The sequence below is a fragment of the Desmodus rotundus genome, chromosome 6, assembly GCF_022682495.2.
Source record: "Desmodus rotundus isolate HL8 chromosome 6, HLdesRot8A.1, whole genome shotgun sequence".
In the NCBI taxonomy this organism is placed as follows: domain Eukaryota; kingdom Metazoa; phylum Chordata; class Mammalia; order Chiroptera; family Phyllostomidae; genus Desmodus; species Desmodus rotundus.
Window position 1 is genome coordinate 57,874,120 of NC_071392.1, and position 22,962 is coordinate 57,897,081.

Genomic DNA, 22,962 nt, shown 5'->3' on the forward strand with positions numbered 1-22,962 from the left:
GGGAAGGAGGTGAGTTTGGCTAGGGTGGGGTAGAGAGGTGGGGAAAAATGCAGAAAACTGTAATTGAACAACAATAAAATATTTGAAAAATTGAAAAAAGGAAATATAAAAAATATGAATAATAAAAAGGCAAAAAAAGAAAGACCTGACAATAACCAGAGAGGAGGGTGGATGGAGATAATGGGGAACAGAAGAGGAAGGGTTGTCAAGGAACATGTGAAAAGGACCCATGGACAAAGCCAAAAGGTGATAGGATTGAAGGTGGGAGGTGGGGGTTGGTGGGTCAGGAGAAAGTGGTGGTGGGGGGAATGGGGACAACTGTATTTGAAAAACAATAAAAATATACATAAAAAAGAGTGGTGAAAGTGGATATCATGGACTTGTCCTTAATTTTAAGAGGAATGTTTTAGTAGTTCACATTGAGAATGATGTTAGCTGTAGGTTTTTCATATATGGCCTTTATTATGTTGAGATATAATCCTTCTATTTCCACTTGCTAAAAGTGCAGCTGATTGTTATCAACTGCACTTACTGCATCTGTTGATATAGTCGTGTGATTGTTGTCTTTCATTTCATTTATGTGATGTATCACGTTTATAGATTTGCAGATATTGTACCAACTTTGCAATTCCCAGGATAAATCCCACTTGATTGTGATTAATGATGTTTTCGATGTATTGGTGAATCCAGTTCCCATGTTCTTCAGAGATATTGGCCTATAATCTCTTTTTTGTGTCTTTACCTTGTTTTGAAATTAGGATAATATGGGCCTCATAGAAGGGGTTTCAACGTCTTCCTTCTTCTTGAATATTTTGGAATAGTTTGAGGAGGATCAGTAATAATTCTTCTGTGAATGATTGGGAAAACTTCCTGTACAGCCATCTGATCCAGGGTTTTTGTGTGCCAGGAGTTATTTGACTACTGCATTGATTTCATTAATTGTCATCAGTCTATTCACGTTTTCTACTTCTTCCTGATCACTTTTGGAAGATTGTCTATTTCTAGAAATTTGTCCTTTTCACACAGGTTGACCAATTTCTTGGTATACAGTTATTTGTAGTAATTTCTTACATAGTAATTTATACTTATTCCTTGTATTTCTGTGATATCAGTTGATATATCAGTTTTATTTTTTCCAAAATTATTTATTTGGGTCCTCCCTTTTTTTTGATGTGTCTAGTTAAAGGTTCATAAATCTTGTCTGTCTTTTCAAAACAACCTCTTGTACTCACTGATCTTCTGTATTGTTTTTTTTTTTCAGTCTCTGTCATTCATTTCTGCTGTGGTTTTTGTAATTTTATTGTGGTTTAAGAACAATTGTCTTCATTTTCCGACCACAACTCCCTCCCACCCAAGCCACCACCACCTCCCTCCCCTCATTCCACCCCTACCTTGGTTTTGTCCATGTGCCCTTTATTCTTGTTACTGAAATGCCTCCCCCTTTTCTCCCCATCATCCCCTACTACATCTGTTTAATTATTGTAAGATTGTTCTTTTATTTTCCATTTTTTAAATTTTATTGTTATTCAGGTACAGCTGTCTGCTTTTTCCTCCTACCCCTCCCCCTTTATATTTGTTCCTGAAAACTCTTCACCATTCCCCTCCTTATCCCCACCCATATCTACTCTGGTTACTGTCCATTCATCCTTAATTTTAATGTCTCTGGTTATACTTTTGCTTTTTGGCTCTTTTGTTTTGTATTTTTATTTTGTTTGATTAGGTTCCACTTAATGGTGATATGATATGACATTTGTCACTCACCACATGGCTTACTTCACTTAGCATAAGGCTCTCAAGTTCCATCCATGCTGTCACAAAAGGTAGCAGCTCCTTCTTTCTTTCTGTTGCAGAGAATTCCATTGTGTAAGTGTACCATAGTTTTTTTTATTCATTCATTTATTAATAGACACGAAGGTTGCTTCTAGCACTTGACTATTGTAAATTGTGCTGCTATGAACATTGCGGTGCACAGATTCTTTTGAATTGTTGTTTCAGGGTTCTTAGGATATAATCCCAGCAGCAGAATTTCTAGATCAAAAGACAGTTCCATTTTTATTTTTCTGAGGAAATTCCATACTGTTTTCTACAGAGGATGCGCCAGTCTGCATTCCCACCAACAATGCACTAGGGTTCCCTTTTCTTCACATCCTCACCAACACTAGTTATTTGTTGATTTGTTTATGATGGCCACTCTCACTGATGTGAAGTGGTATGTCATTGTGATTTTAATTCGCGTTTCTCTGATGGCTGGTGATGCTGAGCATCTTTTCATATATCTCTGGGACCTCTGTATATCCTCCATGGAGAAGTGTCTATTCAGGTCTTTGGCCCATTTTAATTGTTTTTTGTTTTGTTTGTCGGTTGGTTTTGGTCTTCCTGGAGTGGACTCATGTGAGTTTTTTGTATATTTTCCAGATCAAACCCTTGTCAGAGGTATTATTGGCAAATAAGTTTTTCCATACAGTTGGTTCTCTTTCCATTCTAATGCTGCTTTCTTTGGCTGTGCAGAAGCCTTTTATTTTGATGAGGCCACATTTGTTTATTCTTTCTTTTATGGCCCTTGGTCTAGGGGACATATTGGGGAAAATATTGATGTTTAGAATATCTGACATTTTCCTACCTATGATTTCCTCTGGGATTTCTATGGTGTCATGCGTTATATTTAAGTCTTTTATCTATGTTAAATTTATTTTTCTTTATGGTGTAAGTTGGGATCGAGTCTCATTTTTTTTGCATGTAGCTCTCCAGATCTCCCAATATCATTTGTTGAAGAGGAAGTTTTTACTCCATTTTCTGTTTCTGCCCCTTTGTCAAATATCAATTGATCATTGAGACTTTTTAAAATTCTGGGCTCTACATTCTGTTCCTTTTGTCTATGTGTCTGTTGTAATGCCAGTACCAGGCTATTTTGATTGCAGTTGCCCTATAATACTGTTTGATATTAGGTATTGTGATCCCTCCTACTTTGTTCCTCTTTCTCAAAATTACTGAATCTATTTGGGGTAATTTATTGTTCCATACAAATTTTTGAAATGTTTCTTCTATACCTGTCAAATATGTCATTGGTACTTTAATAGGGATTGCATTGAATCTATAAATCACTTTGGGTAGTATGCACATGTTGATGATGTTAAGTCTTCCAATCCATGAGCATGGGACATGCTTCCATTTGTTTGTGTTTTCCTTAATTTCTTTCTTCAGGGTTGTGTAGTTTCCTGAGTACACTCTTTTACCTCTTTAGTTAGCTTTATTCCCAGATACTTTATTTGTCTCGTTGCTATATCAAATGGGATTTTTTTCCTGATTTCTGTTTCTGACATTTCCTTGTTGGTATACAAGAATACCTTTGATTTCTGAGTATTGACTTTGTATCCTACTGTTTTATCAAATTCATTTATTAGGTTGAGTAGTTTCACATTGGAGTCTATAGGATTTTCTATGTACACTATCACGTCATCTGCAAACAATGACAGTTTTGCTTCTTCCTTTCCAATTTGGATGCCTTTTATTTCTTTTTCTTGTCTGCTTGCACTGGCTAGGACTTTCAATACTATGTTGAATAGTAGTGGTGAAAGTTGGCATGATTGTCTTGTTCCTGATATTAGTGGGAAAGTTATTAGTTTTTGCCCATTGAGTATGATGTTGGTTGTAGATATCTCATATGTGGCCTTTATTATGTTGAGGAATGCTCCCTCTACTCCCACGTTACTGAGTGTTTTTATCATAAATAGGTGCTGTACCTTACCAAATGCTCTTTCTACATCCATTGATATGATCATGTAATTTTTGTCTTTACTTTTGTTTATGTGATGTATTATGTTTATTGATTTGCAAATATTGTTAACATCCTTGCATCCCTGAGAAGAATCTACTTCATCATGGTGTATGATATTTTTAATGTATTTCTTAATGTGGTTTGCCTATGGTTTTTTTTGAGGATTTTAGTGTATATGTTCATCAGCAATATTGGCCTGTAATTTTTTTCTTTCTTTTCCCTTTATAGTTTTGGGAATGAGATGATACTGCCTTCATAAAAAGAGTTTGGGAGTCTGCTGTCTTCTTGGAATTTTTGGAATAGTCTGTGAAGGTTACAGGTTATCTATGCATTAAATGTTTTGAAACATCTCCTGTGAAACTGCCTGCTCCAGGGCTTTTAAGTGCTGAGAGTTTTTTGATTAGAGCTCCAATTCCTTCTGCTGTTATTTGTCTGTTCAGGCTTTCTGCTTCTTTTTCATTGAGGATTGGAACATTAGAGTTTTCTAGAAATTTGTCCATTTCACCTAGGTTTTCAAGTTTCTTGGCATATACTTCTTCATAATAATTTCTTGCAATGCTTTGTATTTCTGTAGTATCAGTTGTAATCTCTCCTCTTTCATTTCTGATTGTATTTATTTGGGTCTTCTCTCTTTTGTTCTTGTTGAGCCTGCTTAAAGGTTTCTCTATTTTGGTTATATTTTCAAAGAACCAGCTCCGTGTTTCATTGATCCTTAGAATTGTGCTTTTAATCTCTATGTCACTTAATTCTGCTCTGATCTTGGTTATTTCCTTCTTTGTACTTGCTTTTGGTTGTCTTTGTTGTTGTTCCTCGAGTCCTTGTAGGTGTAAGGTTAGGTTGTATATTTGAAATGTATGTATTCATTTTAGGTAGTCCTGTATTGCTATGAACTTCCCTCTCAGGAGTGCCTTCATTATGTCCCATAGGTTTTGGATTGTCGTGTGTTCATTTTCATTTGTTTCCACAAACTTTTTGATTTCCTCCCTAATATCATTCTTCACTCATTCATTGTTTATTAGCACGCTATTCAATCTCCATGATTTTGAGTTTTGAGGGTTTTTTTCCTTAAGGTTTGTTTCTAGCTTCAGTCCCTTTTGGTTGGAGAAAATGCTTGATATGATTTCAAATTTCTTGAACTTGTTGAGGCTTGTATTGTGTCCTATCATGTGTTCTATCTTTGAAAATGTTCCGTGTGCATTTATAAAGAAGTGTGTATTTCGCTCCATTGGGATGAAAGTATCTTTATATATCAGTTAAGTCCATTTCCTCTAGGAAATTGTTCGATGCCACAATATCTTTGTTGATATTTTGTTTAGGAATCTGTCCACATTTGACAGTGGGGTGTTAAATACTCTTACTGTAATTGTGTTGCTGTCAATATCTTTTGTGAAGTCCTCCAAGATTTTCTTTATGTGTTTGGGTGCTCCTATGTTGAGAGCATATATATTTACAATGTTTATGTCTTCTTGATGGATTCTTCCCTTGAGAATTTTAAAGTGACCTTCAGGGTCTCTTTTTATGGCTCTTATTTTGAAGTCCATTTTGTCCGATATGAATATTGCTACCCCGGCTTTTATTTTTCCTGTCCACTTGCTTGGAATATTTGTTTCTAGCCCTTCACTTTCAGTCTCTGTAAGGTCTTTTGTTCTGAGGTGGGTCTCCTGTAGGCTGCATGTGTGTTGGTCAGGTTTCTTATCCATTCTGTTATTCTGTGTCTTTTCATTGGGGCATTTAATCCATTTACATTTAAGGTTATTATTGATAGGTACCTATTCATTGCCATTTTTTCATACCTGTGTTCCTCTCTCTTTCAGTGTTTTTCTTCCTGTTCTAAAAGGAAGCCCTTTGGCATCCCGTACAGAGCTGGATTGGAGGAGGTATATTCCTTGAGGCTTCTTTAGTTCCAGGAAGCTCCTTATTCGGCTTCCATTTTAATTGAGAGCGTTGCCGAATAAAGTAGTCTTGGTTGCAGGCCTCTGGTTTTCATTGCTTGGAATATTTGTTGCCATTCCCTTCTGACTTGGAGTGTTTCCATTGAGAAGTCAGCTGCTAGTCTTATCAGGGCTCCCTTGTATGTTAGTCCTTGTTTCTCCCTTGCTGCCTTTAAGATTCTATCTTTATCTTGGAATTTTGCCATTTTAATTATGATGTTTCTTGAAGTGTGCCTCTTTGGTTTCCTGTTGATTGGGACTCTGTGTGTTTCCTGAATTTCTATGACTTTTTCTCTCACCAAATTACGGAAGTTTTCCATCATTACTTTTTCAAACAGGTTTTCTATCCCTTGCTCTTCTTCTTCTCCTTCTGGTATCCCTAGTATATGGATATTATTACGTCTCCTGTTGTCCTGCATTTCCCTTAACCCCTCTTCATTCTTTTTGAGCCTTTTTTTCCTTTGCTTGCTCATTCTGGGTGTTTTTTTCTACCTTGTCCTCCAGTTTGCTGATCTGATTCTCTGCTTCATCGAGCCTTCTTTTGACTCCTTCTACTGTGTTCTTCATTCAGAAATTGTATTTTTCATTTTCTCTTCTCTCTTGTTGACAGTTTCTGTTTCCTTTTTCATGTTGATATAGTTCGCAGTGAGTTTGTTGTAGTTTTGCTGTAGTTTTTGGTAATTCTCTGTGAGCTCATTAAGCTTCCTTATAACCAATGCTTTGAACTCAATATCTGATAGTGGATTTGCCTCTTTTTCATTTAGCTTTGCTTCTGAGACTTCCTCCTTTCCTCTCATTTGGGGATTATTTCTTTGTCTTCCCATTATTTGTGAGACTCTTCCTGTTAGCCTCTGCTTCTTAACTTGATCTGTTTTGACCCCCTGGATTTATGGTGTAAACTTCTGTGGTACAGTACCTGTGAGATTCAGTGTTGCAGTCTCCTTGATCCCCCTAGCTGATTTATCTTGGGCTGTGGTTTATGTTGTCTCTGTGTATGTATTTGGTTTTGGTTGTTTTGGGGTCTTTCTTTGGTGGGTCCTCCTCACCAGCTTGTTAACTGAGGGTCACTCTGTCCACCACCTCATGTATTCTGTTTTGCACGTGTGGGGAGTTATGTTGGAGCTGGTTCTTCCATGTGTACAAGGTTTGAAGCTTTTCTCTTGCTCTTGTTCAGTTGTTTGTTCTGAGTAATTTCTCCAGTATTTAGTTTTATTTCCATATAGGTCCTGGGTTGAGTAGTGTGGCTTCCACTGCCTCCTTCACCTTCTTCTGCTCTTATCTGTTGGTGGTTCCTTTGTTGGTGGGTTTCCTCTTCCCAGTGGTATCCTGGATTTCACAGCTTCTACCTACTCTTTTTTTGTGATAGGTTTTAGGGCGGAGTTGAAAGGGTTTCACATAGCAGGTGTGTATTCTATGATATTTAAACTACCAGCCCATGGAGAAGAGATAAGAGATCCTTTGGACATGTATAGTATTAACTATGATAATTCTCCCACTTAGCCACTTTTTAGAAAGGGTGGAAAGAAGATAAGATGCTTGTTGTGTGTGTGTTGGGGGGGGGAGGGGAGGATTAGAAAGTTGGATCTAGAAAGCTGTGAGCTTGTGGGAGGTCAGATTATGAGGTACAGTGAGAGTAAAGGGTAGAAAATAGGTGCAATGTGTGAAAGGATAGAGTTAACCACAACAGTAATAAAATTCAGGAAACGGTGAAGTAGGCTGAGATCTGGGAGGGGTTCTGTGTAGTATTTCCAAATGTATGGAACAGCTATTAGTTACTATAGTAATGGAGCAATAATCACATTATAGAATCTATAACTGGAATAGGATAACTAGAATAGGGGGTATAGGTCCTAGAGTCGTGTGCTAATGGAGCACAAGTGAAGTGAAAGACAGTTAATTAACAATACACTATGAAAGAGAGAACAAGAGGAAACCAGTCAAACAATGCGAATTTACCATACAAGTGAAGAAGACTAAACAGAAAGGAGAGAGATACAAAAATTCTCATAAAATGAGAGATGTAAGACTAATGAAAATATTAATAGAAATCTATAATGATTTGCACATTCACTGAAGTAGCAAAGTGAAATTTGTTTCACTGTCTGAGCTGTTGGGATGCCCCCTCTTTAGGTCCTACTCTGGTCTTTTCACAGTCCAAGAATTTATTGTCTCATTTGTTGGATTTAAAAGAGAAGAAGAAGGAAGGAAGAAGAGATATAAAGGGAAAGAAAGTTGGAGTAAAACAAGAAAGAAGGAAAGAGAGGAAGAAGGTGTTAGAAGAAAAATATAATTAAAAAAATAAAGAATTACTTAAAAAAAAAAAAAAAGCCTCCTGCTGGCTTGAAACTGGCCAAGCCAGGTTTGGTGGTCTTTTTGGCTTCAGCAAGCTGAGAGGGGCTTAATTTTGCTCTTCTCCATTTCTCAGCCGCACTGGGCCAGCCTCCAGCCCAGTTCCCTAGCAGCCTCTAGTCCCACAGGTTGAGGTGCGCACTCTCCTCTGGGGTACTGGTGCAAGGGCAGGGCTCTCCGTGGTGCGCAGTCTCCCTGGGGCCTTCCACACCACCAAGGGAGCACTGGGGAAGAGAATAGTTCCTTTAGTATATACCAAGCACATAGGCACTGTTTATGGTAAAGAATAGGGAGGAAAATTGTTGTCTCCCTTGTGTCATCGATTGGCAGATACCTTAGGTGTCTTAAGATGGGTACTATAAAGAAATACATCCAATATAAATATAAATTAACATATTTAATAATGTAAATTTCTACTTCCTCTTAAATCTCTGCCTTGTTTGTGTTCCAGGTTCAGGTTTAGTGGTCGTATGTTAGGTCTGGCTCTGATACATCAATACCTTCTTGATGCCTTCTTTACAAGACCCTTCTATAAGGCTCTCCTGAGACTGTAAGTATATTGCAAGCCAGAGTCCATCTGGTCTCACCTGAAGACAACAGGTGCTGGCCTCCCTAGTACCTCTGGCCCTTTGTCCCTGTTTTGCCTAACAATTCCTCTTAGGTTTGGGGTGGTTTACTTTTCTGAGTCATTATATATCACATAAACATTTTAATACAATAAATGGAACCTAATCAATAAAACAAACAAGCAAGCAAAATATAATCAGAGACATTGAAATTCACAACACACTGACAGCAAACAGAGGGGAGGGGGGAGGGGATAAGGGGCAGAGGGGGGGAAAGGAGGAAGAGTTTTCAGAAAGATCTATAAAGGAAACATGGATAAAACCAAAGGGAGGGTAGGATCAAGGATGGGAGGTGCGGATGGCTGGGGTGGTTGGGGAATGATGGGGGAAAATAAAAACAACTTTTCTTTTTCTTTTTTAATTTTTTATTGTTATTCAATTACAATTGTGGGCCTTTTCTCCCCATCCCTCCACCCCACCCCAGCCAAATACCCCTCCCTCCCCCACCTCCACCCTCCCCCTTGATTTTGTCCATGTGTCCTTTACAGTAGTTCCTGTAATCCCCTCTCCTCACTGTCCCCTCCCCACTCCCCCCTGTCCATTGTTAGATTGTTCTTAACTTCAATGTCTCTGGTTATATTTTGTTTCCTTTTTTTTTTTTCTATTTATTATGTTCCAGTTAAAGGTGAGATCATATGCTATTTGTCCCTCACCGTTTGGCTTATTTCACTTAACATAATGCTCTCCAGTTCCATCCATGCTGTTGCAAAGGGTATAAGCTCCTTCTTTCTGCTGCATAGAATTCCATTGTGTAAATATACCATAGTTTTTGGATCCACTCATTTGCTGATGGGCACTTAGGTTGCTTCCAGTACTTGGCTATTGTAAATTGTGCTGCTATGAACATAACGTTCTTTTGGATTGGTGTTTCAGGGTTCTTAGGGTATAATCCCAGCAACGGAATTGCTGGGTCAAAGGGCAGTTCCATTTTTAGTTTTCTGAGGAAATTCCATACTGTTTTCCACAGTGGCCTCACCAGTCTGCATTCCCACCAACAGTGCACTAGGGTTCCCTTTTCTCTGCATCCTCTCCAACATTTGTTTGTGGATTTGTTTATGTTGGCCACTCTGACTGGTGTGAGATGGTGCTTTTCTTGAACAATGAAAATAAAGTTAAAAAGAGAAGGCATTTGAAGTTTTATGTAAACATAGAGACTATTACAGCATTGTATAATGAATGTGAAATACTTTACTTAAATAATTATAGTTTAAATAAATATTACAAACATTTTATTAAATTATTAAGTAAAATTGATCTAAAACTTGTTTTAAAATAAAAGTTTTATTTAATTGCCACGGAGAGTTCATGAGTCAATAATTATTTTATGCTTACTATTGTAGATATTTTAGTATTTTCTTTTTAAAATAGTAAAACATCAATTTATTCAAAAATATCAAATTGTTAAAACAAGTCTCTATTGATTTAGCCAGGAGTGGCATAACAACATTTTGTTAAAATGCTAAGTAAAATAAGTCAGGTGCTGAAAGACAAATATCATATGATCTCACCTATAAGAGGAACCTAATCAATGAAACAACCAAGCAAGCAAAATAGGACCAGAGACACAGAAACAAAAACCAAACTGACAGTGACCAGAGGGGTGGGAGGAGATGGATAACAGGAGAAAAAAGGGGAAGGATCAAGTCAAGGAACAGGTATAAAGGACCCATGGAGAAGGACATTGTGGGGGAGATTGAATGTTGGAGGGGAGATTGGCAGGGCAGGGGAGAGCAATGGGGAAAATTGAGACAACTGTAATTGAACAATTAAAGAAAATGTAAAAAAAAAAAATACCTGCCACAGTATGGAAATTATATGTTAATAAAATAATAATTTAAAAATATTTGGAACAAGGTCTGTAAATATATTTGTTTAACCTTTCTCCCTTTACATGAACTCAGGCCCTGCGATTTAAGTGACCTGGAATATTTGGATGAGGAATTCCACCAGAGCTTGCAATGGATGAAGGACAATAATATCACAGATATACTAGAGCTCACTTTTACTGTTAACGAAGAAGTTTTTGGACAGGTTTGTAAGATGTGGGGTTCAGAAGAGATTTTGCTTCTGATTGTGAAAAATTAACATAAAACTTACCATTTTATTAACTTTTAAGTTTGCAGATAAGTAATTTTAAGTATATTGACATCATTGTGCAACTATTACCAGAAGATTTTCATTTTGCAAACCAGATATAATACCCATTAAACAATAATTCCCCAATTCACCTTCTCCCTGGACCTTTGCAACCACGAATTCACATTCTTTTTTCTACGACTTTGGGTTGATACCTCATATAACTGGAATCATATAGTATTTTGTTTTTGTGACTGGCTCATTTAACTTGGCTTAATGTCCTCAAAGTTCATCCATATTATACATGTGAAAATATTCTCCTCTTCTTCTCCTCCTCCTCCTCCTCTTTCTTCTTTTTCGTCTTTCTATTATTATTATTATTACCATTATTATTATTATTCAAGTACATTTGTCTTCATTTACTCCCACACCATGCCCCCTGCCCCACCCATCCACACTTCCACCCTCAAACCTAAACCCTTTGGCTTTTTCCATGTGACCGTCAACATGTTCCTTCACAGTCCTTCCCTTATTATCCCTTTCTCCCCTCTCCTCTGGCAACTGTACTTTATTTCCATGTCTCTGGTTATATTTGGCTTGCTTGCTTGTTTTCTTGATTACATTCCACTTATAGGGTGAGATCATATGTTATTTCTCTTTCACCACCTAGCTTATTTCACTAAGCATGCTTTCCAGATCCATCCATGCTGTTGTGAAGGATAGGAGCTCCTTCTTTCTCTCTGCTGCATAGTAGTCCCTTGTGTAAATGTACCACAGTTTTTTATCCACTCATTTACTGATGGGTACTTAGGCTGCTTCCAGGACTAAGCTATTGTGTAAATTGTGCTGCTATGAATATTGGGGTGCATAGATTCTTTTGAATTAGTGTTTCAGGGTTGTAGGATATAATACCACCACTGTAATTCCCAGGTCAAAAAGCAGTTCCATTTTTAGTTTTCTGAAGAAATTCCATACTGTTTTCCATAGTGGCTATACCAGTCTGCCTTCCCCCAAGCAGTGTACTAGGGTACTCTTTTCTCTACAACTTCTCCAACACTAGTTGTTTGTTGATTTGTTTATAATGGCCATTCTCACCAGTGTGAAGTGGTATCTCAGTGTAGTTTTAATTTGCATCTCTCTGATGTCTACTAATACTGAGCATATTTTCATGTGTCTCTGGGTATTCTGTATGTCCTCCTTGGAGAGTGTCCTTACAGATCCTTTCTCCTTTGTTTTTTTCTTTTTCTTTTTTAATTATTTCATTATTGTTCACTTACAGTTGTCTGCATTTTCTCCGCACCCCTCCCCACCCACCACAGTCAAAACCACCTCCCTCCCTTGCTTCCACCCTCCCCCTTGGTAATGTCCATGTGTCCTTTATAATAGTTCCTGAAAATCCTTCTCCCGACTGTTACCTCTCCCATCCCCTCTCACAATTGTTACATTGTTCTAAACTTCAATGTCTCTGGGTATATTTTGTTTGCTATTGTATTCTGTTGATTATGTTCCAGTTAAAGGTAAGATTATATGGTATTTGTCCCTCACCTCCTATCTTATTTCACTTAGCATAAGGCTCTCCATTTCCATCCATGCTGTAGCAAAGGATAGGAGCTCCTTCTTTCTCTTTCTACATAGAATTCCATTATGTAAATGTACCATTGTTTTTTGATCCATTCATTTGCTGATGGACTCTTAGGTTTCTTCCAGTACTTGGCTATCGTAAATTATGCTGCTATGAACATTGGGGTGCATAGGTTCTTTTGGATTGGTGTTTCAGGGCTCTTAGGGTGTAATCCCAGAAGTGGAATTGCTGAATCCAAAGGCAGTTCCACTTTTAGTTTTCTGAGGAAATTCCATACTGTTTTCCACATTGGCTGCACCAGTCTGTATTCCCACCAACAATGTAGTAGGGATCCCTTACTCTGCATCTTCTCCAACATTTGTTGATCTGTTTCTGTTGGCCAATCTCACCACTGTAAGATGGTACCACATTGTGGTTTTAATTTGCATCTCTCTGATGGCTAGTGATGCTGAGCATCTTTTCATATGTCTCTGGGCCCTCTGTATGTCTTCCTTGGAGAAGTGTCCTTTTCCTGTGTCCTGTTCAAGTCCTTTGCCCATTTTTTAATTGGGTTGTTTGTCTTCCTGGAATAGAGCCATGTGAGTTATTTATATATTTTGGAGATCAGGGGTTCTCTTTTCTTTTTAATGCTGTTTTCTTTAGCCATGAAGAAGCTTTTTATTTTGGTGAGGTCCATTTGCTTATTCTTTCCTTTATGTCCCTTGCTTTAGGGGACATGCCTGTGAGGATGTTGCTGCATGGAATATCTGAGATTGTCCTGCCAATGTTTTCATCTAGGAATTTTTGGTGTTACGACTTATATTTAAGTCTTTTATCCACCTTGAATTTACTTTTGTATATGGTGTAAGTTAGTGATTGAGTTTCATTATTTTCCATGTAGCTGTCCAGATCTCCCAACACCATTTGTTGAAGAGGCTGTTTTTGCTCCATTTTATGCTCCTGCCTCCTTTGTCAAATATTAATTGACTGTAAAGACGAGGGTTTATTTCTGGGTTCTCTGTTCTGTTCCATTGGTCTGTGTGCTTGTTTTTATGCCAGTACCAGGCTGTTTTGATTACAGTGGCCTTGTAATACAGTTTGATATCAGGTATTGTGATCCCTCCTGCTTTGTTTTCTTTCTCAAAATGTCTGCAGCTATATGGGGTCATTTATGGTTCCTTATAAATTTCTGAAATGTTTGTTCTATATCTGTGAAATATGTCATGGGTACTCTAATAGGGATTGCATTGAATCTATAAATTGCTTTGGGTAGTATGGCCATTTTGATGATGTTAATTCTTCCACTTCATGAACATGGTACATGCTTCCATTTGTTTGTATCTTCCTTAGTTTCTTTCTTCAGTGTTGTGTAGTTTTCTGAGTACAGGTCTTTTGCCTCCTTGGTTAGGTTTATTCCTAGGTAGTTTATTTTTCTTGTTGTTATATCAAATGAGATTTTTTTCCCTGAATTCTGTTTCTGACATTTCCTTGTTGGTGTACAATAGGGCCTTTGATTTCTGAGTATTGACTTTGTATCCAGCTGTTTTACCAAATTCTTTTATTAAGTCAAGTAATTTTTTGGTGGAGGCTATAGAGTATTCTACATACGCTGTCATGCCATCTGCAAACAATGACACTTTTACTTCCTCCTTTCCAATTTGGATGCCTTTTATTTCTTTTGATTGTCTGGCTGCTGTGGCTAGAACTTCCAATACTATATTGAATAAGAGTGGTGAGAGAGGGCATTCTTGTCTTGTTCATAATCTTAGTGGGAAAGCTCTAAGTTTTTACACATTGAGTATGATGTTGGCTGTAAGTCTCTCATATATCACCTTTATTATATTGAGGGATGCCCCTTCTATTCCCACTTTGCTGAGTTTTTTTATCATAAGTTGGTGCTGTATCTTATCAAATGCTTTTTCTGCATCTATTGATATAATCATGTGATTTTCATCTTTGCTTTTGTTTATGTGGTGTATTATGTTTACTGATTTTTTAATATTCTACCATACTTGCATCCCTGGGATGAATCCCACTTGATCATGGTGTATGATATTTTTTAATATATTGCTGGATGCAGTTTGTCAATATTTGTTTGAGGATTTAACATCTACGTTCATCAGCAATATTGGCCTGAAGTTTTCTTTTTTTGTTATGTCTTTATCTGTTTTGGGGGTTTGGATGATGTTGGCTCCATAAAAAGAGTTTGGGAGTCTTCCGTCTTGAATTTTTTGAAATAATCTGTGTGGGATATTAACTCTCCCTAAAGACTCCTGAGAATTCTCCCGTGAAACTGTCTGGTCCAGGGCTTTTATGTGTTGGAAGCTTTTTGATTACTGTTTCAATTTCATCAGGTGTTATTGGTCTGTTGAGGCTTTCTGCTTCTTCTTCACTGAGTTTTGGAAGGTTATATTTTTCTAAAAATTTGTCCATTTCATCTAGGTTTTCACATTTCTTGACGTAGTTCTGTATAGTAATTTCTTACAATCCTTTGTATTTCTGTGGTATCAGTAGTAGTCTCTCCTCTTTCATTTCTGATTGTGTTTATTTGGGTCCACTCTCTCATTTTCTTTTTTTAAAATTATTTTATTGTTGTTCAATTACAGTTGTCTGCATTTTCTCCCTATCCCTCTATCTCACCCCAGCCAAACCTCCCTCCCTCCGCTGCTTCCACCCTCCCCCTAGGTTTTGTCTATGTGTCCTTCATACTAGCATTGAAAACACTTCTCCCCACTATCCCTTCCCCCCTCCCCTCTAGCTATTGTTATATTGTTCTTAACTTTAATGTCTCTGGTTATATTTTGTTTGCTTTTTCTTCTGTTGATCATTTTCCCTTTAAAGGTGACATCCTATGGTATTTACACCTCACCACCTGGCTTATTTCACTTAGCATAATGCTCTTCAGTTCCATACGTGCTGTAGCAAATGGTATAAGCTCCTTTCTCTCTACTGTGTTCCATTTTGTAAATATACCATAGTTTTTTGATCCACTCATTTGCTGATGGGCACTTAGGTTGCTTCCAGTATTTGGCTATTGTAAATTGTGTTGTTATGAACATTGGGCTGCAAAGGTAGGAATGGACACTGCTGCAGCCACTGTGGAAAATAGTGTGGAATTTCCTCAGGAAACTAAAAGTGGATCCACCTTTTGACCCAGAATTTCCACTGCTGGAACTATACCCTAACAGCCCTGAAACACCAATCGAAAACAATCTCTTTTTCTTCTTGGTGAGCCTGCTTAAAGATTTTTGAATTTTGGTTATATTTTCAAAGAACCAGCTCCGTGTTTCATTGATCCTTAGAATTGTGCTTTTAATCTCTATGTCACTTAATTCTGCTCTGATCTTGGTTATTTCCTTCTTTGTACTTGCTTTTGGTTGTCTTTGTTGTTGTTCCTCGAGTCCTTGTAGGTGTAAGGTTAGGTTGTATATTTGAAATGTATGTATTCATTTTAGGTAGTCCTGTATTGCTATGAACTTCCCTCTCAGGAGTGCCTTCATTATGTCCCATAGGTTTTGGATTGTCGTGTGTTCATTTTCATTTGTTTCCACAAACTTTTTGATTTCCTCCCTAATCTCATTCTTCACTCATTCATTGTTTATTAGCACGCTATTCAATCTCCATGATTTTGAGTTTTGAGGGTTTTTTTCCTTGAGGTTTGTTTCTAGCTTCAGTCCCTTTTGGTTGGAGAAAATGCTTGATATGATTTCAAATTTCTTGAACTTGTTGAGGCTTGTATTGTGTCCTGTCATGTGGTCTATCTTTGAAAATGTTCCATGTGGGAGAACCAAGATGGCGGCATAGGTAGACACAGTGCGCCTCCTCGCATAACCGGAACTGACAGAGAACCGAACGGCAAAGGGGTCCGACACCAAGGAAATAAAAAGTAAACATTCATCCAGACCGGTAGGAGGGGCAGAGATGGGCACCGGGGTGGAGAGGACTCACGTGGCTGTGGTGGGACCGAGACTGGCGGAGTGTGGGATGAACGGGGCAGGCAGTCCAACCACTAGCAGACCCTGCGGCCCCACATTCGCGCAGATAAACCGAGAGGGCCGAACTCAGTGTGGCGGAGAACGGGGCAGGCAGAGCAGTGTGTAGCACCCTGCGGCCCCACATTCGCACATAGATAAATCTAACGAACAGAGAACAGCGAAGCAGACTGCGCAACCCAGGGCTCCAGCTCAGGGAAATAAAGCCTCAAACCTCTGATTGAAAATGCCCTTGGGGGTTGGGGCAGCAACAGGAGAGACTCCCAGCCTCATTGGAGAGGCCATTGGAGAGACCCACAGGGGCCTGGGGCGTGCACAGGCCCACCCACTCGGGAACCAGCACCAGTGGGGCCCAGTTTGATTGTGGGTATCGGAGTGAAAGATGGAAATCCGGAGGAGAGTGCGCCATGGCTCCCTCTCAGCCCCTCCCCCACGTACAGCATCACAATGCAAGGACCAGCGTTACCCCGCCCGGGAACACCTAAGTCTCCGCCCCTTAAAGTAACAGATGCGCCAAGACCATTAAAAAAAAAAAAATGGCCCAAAAGACAGAACACTTCAAAGTTCCAGAAAAAATACAACTAAGCGAGGAAGAGATAGCCAACCTATTGGATGCACAGTTCAAAACACTGGTTATCAAGATGCTCACAGAATTAGTTGAATCTGTTCGAACACCAGATGAAAAAATGAAGCCTATTCTAAGAGAAACAAAGGAAAATGTACAGGGAACCAATAGTGATGCGCAGGAAACTGGGACTCAGATCAATGGTGTGGACCAAAAGGAAGAAAGAAACATCCAACCAGAAAAGAATGAAGAAACAAGAATTCAGAAAAATGAGGAGAGGCTTAGAAACCTCCAGGACATCTTGAAATGTTCCAACATCCGAATTATAGGGGTGCCAGAAGGAGAAGAGGAAGAACAAAAAATTGAAAAATTATTTGAACAAATAATGAAGGAGGACTTCCCTAATATGGCAAAGGAAATAGACTTCCAGGAAGTCCAGGAAGCTCAGAGAGTCCCAAAGAAGCTGGACCCAAGGAGGAACACACCAAGGCACATCATAATTACATTACCCAAGATTAAACGCAAGGACCTACATCCAAGATTACTATATCCAGCAAAGTTATCATTTAGAATGGAAGGGAAGATCAAGTGCTTCTCAGATAAGATCAAGTTAAAGAAGTTCATCATCACCAAGCCCTTATTATATGAAATGTTAAAGGGAGTTACCTAAGAAAAAGAAGATCAAAAATAGGAACAGTAAGAATGACAGCAAACTCACAGTTATTAACGACCACACCTAAAACAAAAACAAGAGCAAACTAGGCAAACAACTAGAACAGGAACAGAACCATAGAGATGGAGATCACATGAGGGTTGTCAATAAGGGAGTGGGAGGGGGAGAGGGGGGAAGGTACAGAGAATAAGTAGCATAGATGATAGGTGGAAAATAGACAGGGGGAGGGTAAAAATAGTGTAGGCAATGTAGAAGCCGAAGAACTTATAAGTATGATCCATGGACTTGAACTATAGTGGGGGAATGTGGGAGGGAGGGGGTGGGCAGGATGGAGTGGAGTGGGGGGGAATGGGACAACTGTAATAGCATAATCAATAAATATATTATTTAAAAAAAGAAAAAGAAAATGTTCCGTGTGCATTTATAAAGAAGTGTGTATTTCGCTCCATTGGGATGAAAGTATCTTTATATATCAGTTAAGTCCATTTCATCTAGGAAATTGTTCGATGCCACAATATCTTTGTTGATATTTTGTTTAGGAATCTGTCCACATTTGACAGTGGGATGTTAAATACTCTTACTGTAATTGTGTTGCTGTCAATATCTTTTGTGAAGTCCTCCAAGATTTTCTTTATGTGTTTGGGTGCTCCTATGTTGAGAGCATATATATTTACAATGTTTATGTCTTCTTGATGGATTCTTTCCTTGAGAATTTTAAAGTGACCTTCAGGGTCTCTTTTTATGGCTCTTATTTTGAAGTCCATTTTGTCCGATATGAATATTGCTACCCCGGCTTTTATTTTTCCTGTCCACTTGCTTGGAATATTTGTTTCTAGCCCTTCACTTTCAGTCTCTGTAAGGTCTTTTGTTCTGAGGTGGGTCTCCTGTAGGCTGCATGTGTGTTGGTCAGGTTTCTTATCCATTCTGTTATTCTGTGTCTTTTCATTGGGGCATTTAATCCATTTACATTTAAGGTTATTATTGATAGGTACCTATTCATTGCCATTTTTTCATACCTGTGTTCCTCTCTCTTTCAGTGTTTTTCTTCCTGTTCTAAAAGGAAGCCCTTTGGCATCCCGTACAGAGCTGGATTGGAGGAGGTATATTCCTTGAGGCTTCTTTAGTTCCAGGAAGCTCCTTATTCGGCTTCCATTTTAATTGAGAGCGTTGCCGAATAAAGTAGTCTTGGTTGCAGGCCTCTGGTTTTCATTGCTTGGAATATTTGTTGCCATTCCCTTCTGACTTGGAGTGTTTCCATTGAGAAGTCAGCTGCTAGTCTTATCAGGGCTCCCTTGTATGTTAGTCCTTGTTTCTCCCTTGCTGCCTTTAAGATTCTATCTTTATCTTGGAATTTTGCCATTTTAATTATGATGTTTCTTGAAGTGTGCCTCTTTGGTTTCCTGTTGATTGGGACTCTGTGTGTTTCCTGAATTTCTATGACTTTTTCTCTCACCAAATTACGGAAGTTTTCCATCATTACTTTTTCAAACAGGTTTTCTATCCCTTGCTCTTCTTCTTCTCCTTCTGGTATCCCTAGTATATGGATATTATTACGTCTCCTGTTGTCCTGCATTTCCCTTAACCCCTCTTCATTCTTTTTGAGCCTTTTTTTCCTTTGCTTGCTCATTCTGGGTGTTTTTTTCTACCTTGTCCTCCAGTTTGCTGATCTGATTCTCTGCTTCATCGAGCCTTCTTTTGACTCCTTCTACTGTGTTCTTCATTCAGAAATTGTATTTTTCATTTTCTCTTCTCTCTTGTTGACAGTTTCTGTTTCCTTTTTCATGTTGATATAGTTCGCAGTGAGTTTGTTGTAGTTTTGCTGTAGTTTTTGGTAATTCTCTGTGAGCTCATTAAGCTTCCTTATAACCAATGCTTTGAACTCAATATCTGATAGTGGATTTGCCTCTTTTTCATTTAGCTTTGCTTCTGAGACTTCCTCCTTTCCTCTCATTTGGGGATTATTTCTTTGTCTTCCCATTATTTGTGAGACTCTTCCTGTTAGCCTCTGCTTCTTAACTTGATCTGTTTTGACCCCCTGGATTTATGGTGTAAACTTCTGTGGTACAGTACCTGTGAGATTCAGTGTTGCAGTCTCCTTGATCCCCCTAGCTGATTTATCTTGGGCTGTGGTTTATGTTGTCTCTGTGTATGTATTTGGTTTTGGTTGTTTTGGGGTCTTTCTTTGGTGGGTCCTCCTCACCAGCTTGTTAACTGAGGGTCACTCTGTCCACCACCTCATGTATTCTGTTTTGCACGTGTGGGGAGTTATGTTGGAGCTGGTTCTTCCATGTGTACAAGGTTTGAAGCTTTTCTCTTGCTCTTGTTCAGTTGTTTGTTCTGAGTAATTTCTCCAGTATTTAGTTTTATTTCCATATAGGTCCTGGGTTGAGTAGTGTGGCTTCCACTGCCTCCTTCACCTTCTTCTGCTCTTATCTGTTGGTGGTTCCTTTGTTGGTGGGTTTCCTCTTCCCAGTGGTATCCTGGATTTCACAGCTTCTACCTACTCTTTTTTTGTGATAGGTTTTAGGGCGGAGTTGAAAGGGTTTCACATAGCAGGTGTGTATTCTATGATATTTAAACTACCAGCCCATGGAGAAGAGATAAGAGATCCTTTGGACATGTATAGTATTAACTATGATAATTCTCCCACTTAGCCACTTTTTAGAAAGGGTGGAAAGAAGATAAGATGCTTGTTGTGTGTGTGTTGGGGGGGGGAGGGGAGGATTAGAAAGTTGGATCTAGAAAGCTGTGAGCTTGTGGGAGGTCAGATTATGAGGTACAGTGAGAGTAAAGGGTAGAAAATAGGTGCAATGTGTGAAAGGATAGAGTTAACCACAACAGTAATAAAATTCAGGAAACGGTGAAGTAGGCTGAGATCTGGGAGGGGTTCTGTGTAGTATTTCCAAATGTATGGAACAGCTATTAGTTACTATAGTAATGGAGCAATAATCACATTATAGAATCTATAACTGGAATAGGATAACTAGAATAGGGGGTATAGGTCCTAGAGTCGTGTGCTAATGGAGCACAAGTGAAGTGAAAGACAGTTAATTAACAATACACTATGAAAGAGAGAACAAGAGGAAACCAGTCAAACAATGCGAATTTACCATACAAGTGAAGAAGACTAAACAGAAAGGAGAGAGATACAAAAATTCTCATAAAATGAGAGATGTAAGACTAATGAAAATATTAATAGAAATCTGTAATGATTTGCACATTCACTGAAGTAGCAAAGTGAAATTTGTTTCACTGTCTGAGCTGTTGGGATGCCCCCTCTTTAGGTCCTACTCTGGTCTTTTCACAGTCCAAGAATTTATTGTCTCATTTGTTGGATTTAAAAGAGAAGAAGAAGGAAGGAAGAAGAGATATAAAGGGAAAGAAAGTTGGAGTAAAACAAGAAAGAAGGAAAGAGAGGAAGAAGGTGTTAGAAGAAAAATATAATTAAAAAATAAAGAATTATTAAAAAAAAAAAGCCTCCTGCTGGCTTGAAACTGGCCAAGCCAGGTTTGGTGGTCTTTTTGGCTTCAGCAAGCTGAGAGGGGCTTAGTTTTGCTCTTCTCCATTTCTCAGCCGCACTGGGCCAACCTCCAGCCCAGTTCCCCAGAAGCCTCTGATCCCACAGGTTTGGGTCCATGCTCTCCTCTGGGGTACTGGTGCAAGGGCAGGGCTTTCTGTGGTGTGCACTCTCCCTAGTGCTGGGGATGTGGGCTCTGGGGCCCTCCAAGGTGCTCACTGTCCGCACTCTCCTCGGGGCCTTTCCACACCAGTGATGGAGCGCTGTGCAGGTATGTGGGGAGGAAGATGGAGTGGCTTCTGCAGGAGAATTCCACAAACTGCTGCGGAGTGTCTCTTTTTTTCACTTTTTCTTTCTGTGAAATTCCTTTTGCTCAATCCTGCTGCTACATACAAGGAAGGGCCTGTCCTCTCTCACAGCCCACCTCTCCAGGTAGATTGGGGACTGTCTGAGTCAGGCCTCCTCATGGCCCAACTCTCAACTCTCCCCAGCCAGCACACACTGCCTCTGTGGGTTTACCCACAGTAAACCCACAGACCTGGTTGCAACTTCAAGCAACCAGGTCTCTCTCGCTGCTGCTCGATACTTGTTTGGCTGGGGAGGGAGCCATTTACAGTCTCTCTCACAAGAGTCCTGTGGCCTACAGGCAGGAGCTGGGCCTGGGGCTGCAGTCACCCTGGTCCCTGCTGGTCCCAGGGAACTGATTGTCCTGAAGCAATCCCCTTATCATCTGGTTTTTCAGTGTCCTCTACACTTTTTGTTCTCCCATCTTCATATATGCTGGGGTACTGTTGGCTGTTTGCTTTCTTTCAGGAGATTGGCTAGGTGTTTCACATGTGTGTGTGTCAGGGGGGAAGTGACGCAGATCCCAGCCCGCAGGATCTGGTGTTGTGGCTGCAATATACAAATACACACGGACTACAGAAATCCTGTGGAGAAAAGGGGCTGCATGGCCACTCTCCAAGTTAGAGAGAGGTCCCCAAGTCCCCCGCCTGGACAGGCTTTTATTGTCTAGACCATCAAAGATGGTCCTCATTTATTATGCATAGGTTTGTTTTGGGTGGTTATCTTTTGCATTCAAAGGAGAGGATGTCGCTGAATACATCAAAGAAGGATATTTGCAATGTAAAGGGAGAAATGGGCGAAACCGGCTATCTTCCATACCTGGAAGGTCTAGCCCAGATTCTGGGAAGATAAAGATACTCAGCAAATATTTGCTGCCTCAGGGTGAGGGAGTTTTAGCAAGAGCAAGTCTCATAGCAGTCTATATACAATGCAGGCCTGATTTCCCACTGGAGAACCTATCCATGGACGTGGCTCCTGCCCGCCAACCTCGCTCCCCACTGGCTTTTCCAAGTGGGGGCTGGGCCACATTTCCCACCCTTGGAACAGTTCCTCACATCTCCCCCCTTGTTTTTAGTTAGGACCGCTATAGATCCCACAAAGCTTGCTACTTGCTGGTCTCTCACATGACCTTGGGAAAATAATTTGCAAATGCAGCGAAGTACACAGAGCATTACTATAATCAGTAAGCAACTGGCGGTTCCAAAGACCCACATTCTGGTTTAAATTCATCAAACAAGTTTTTTGGGTTTAGTCAGCCAAGATTGTCACAGAGGGTTTGAAAAATCTCTTGCGTAATCAAATCATTGAATGTCCTGCAGCTGCTGATGCAATTCTAGCTGCAATTTAAATTGGTAGAAAAAGTCCCTCTAGGTGAGTTGAATATCACTCCAGGAGTACTGGATGGAATTGCACTTCAGGGTGGGTGATGTACAGGTTGGAGAATCCTGGATCGGAAGAGTCCAATGGGGTGGAGGTGGGTCGCTGCCAGGGAAGCTTTTTCTCATATGTCTTCGACCTCTTCGATGCAGCTCCAAAGGTCTTTCTGGAGAGA

At 39.5% G+C, this 22,962-nt stretch overlaps 1 protein-coding gene across 1 annotated transcript in view; it reads left to right on the top strand.

Annotated features, from left to right (window-relative positions):
- Positions 1-22,962, top strand: part of HECW1 (HECT, C2 and WW domain containing E3 ubiquitin protein ligase 1) — an 803,434-nt gene that overhangs the window by 739,884 nt on the left and 40,588 nt on the right. Inside the window, exons 23-24 of the mRNA XM_045193075.2 lie at positions 8,507-8,605; positions 10,583-10,712. Coding sequence (XP_045049010.1) covers positions 8,507-8,605; positions 10,583-10,712 — 229 coding nt within the window. The remainder of the gene's footprint in view (positions 1-8,506; positions 8,606-10,582; positions 10,713-22,962) is intronic.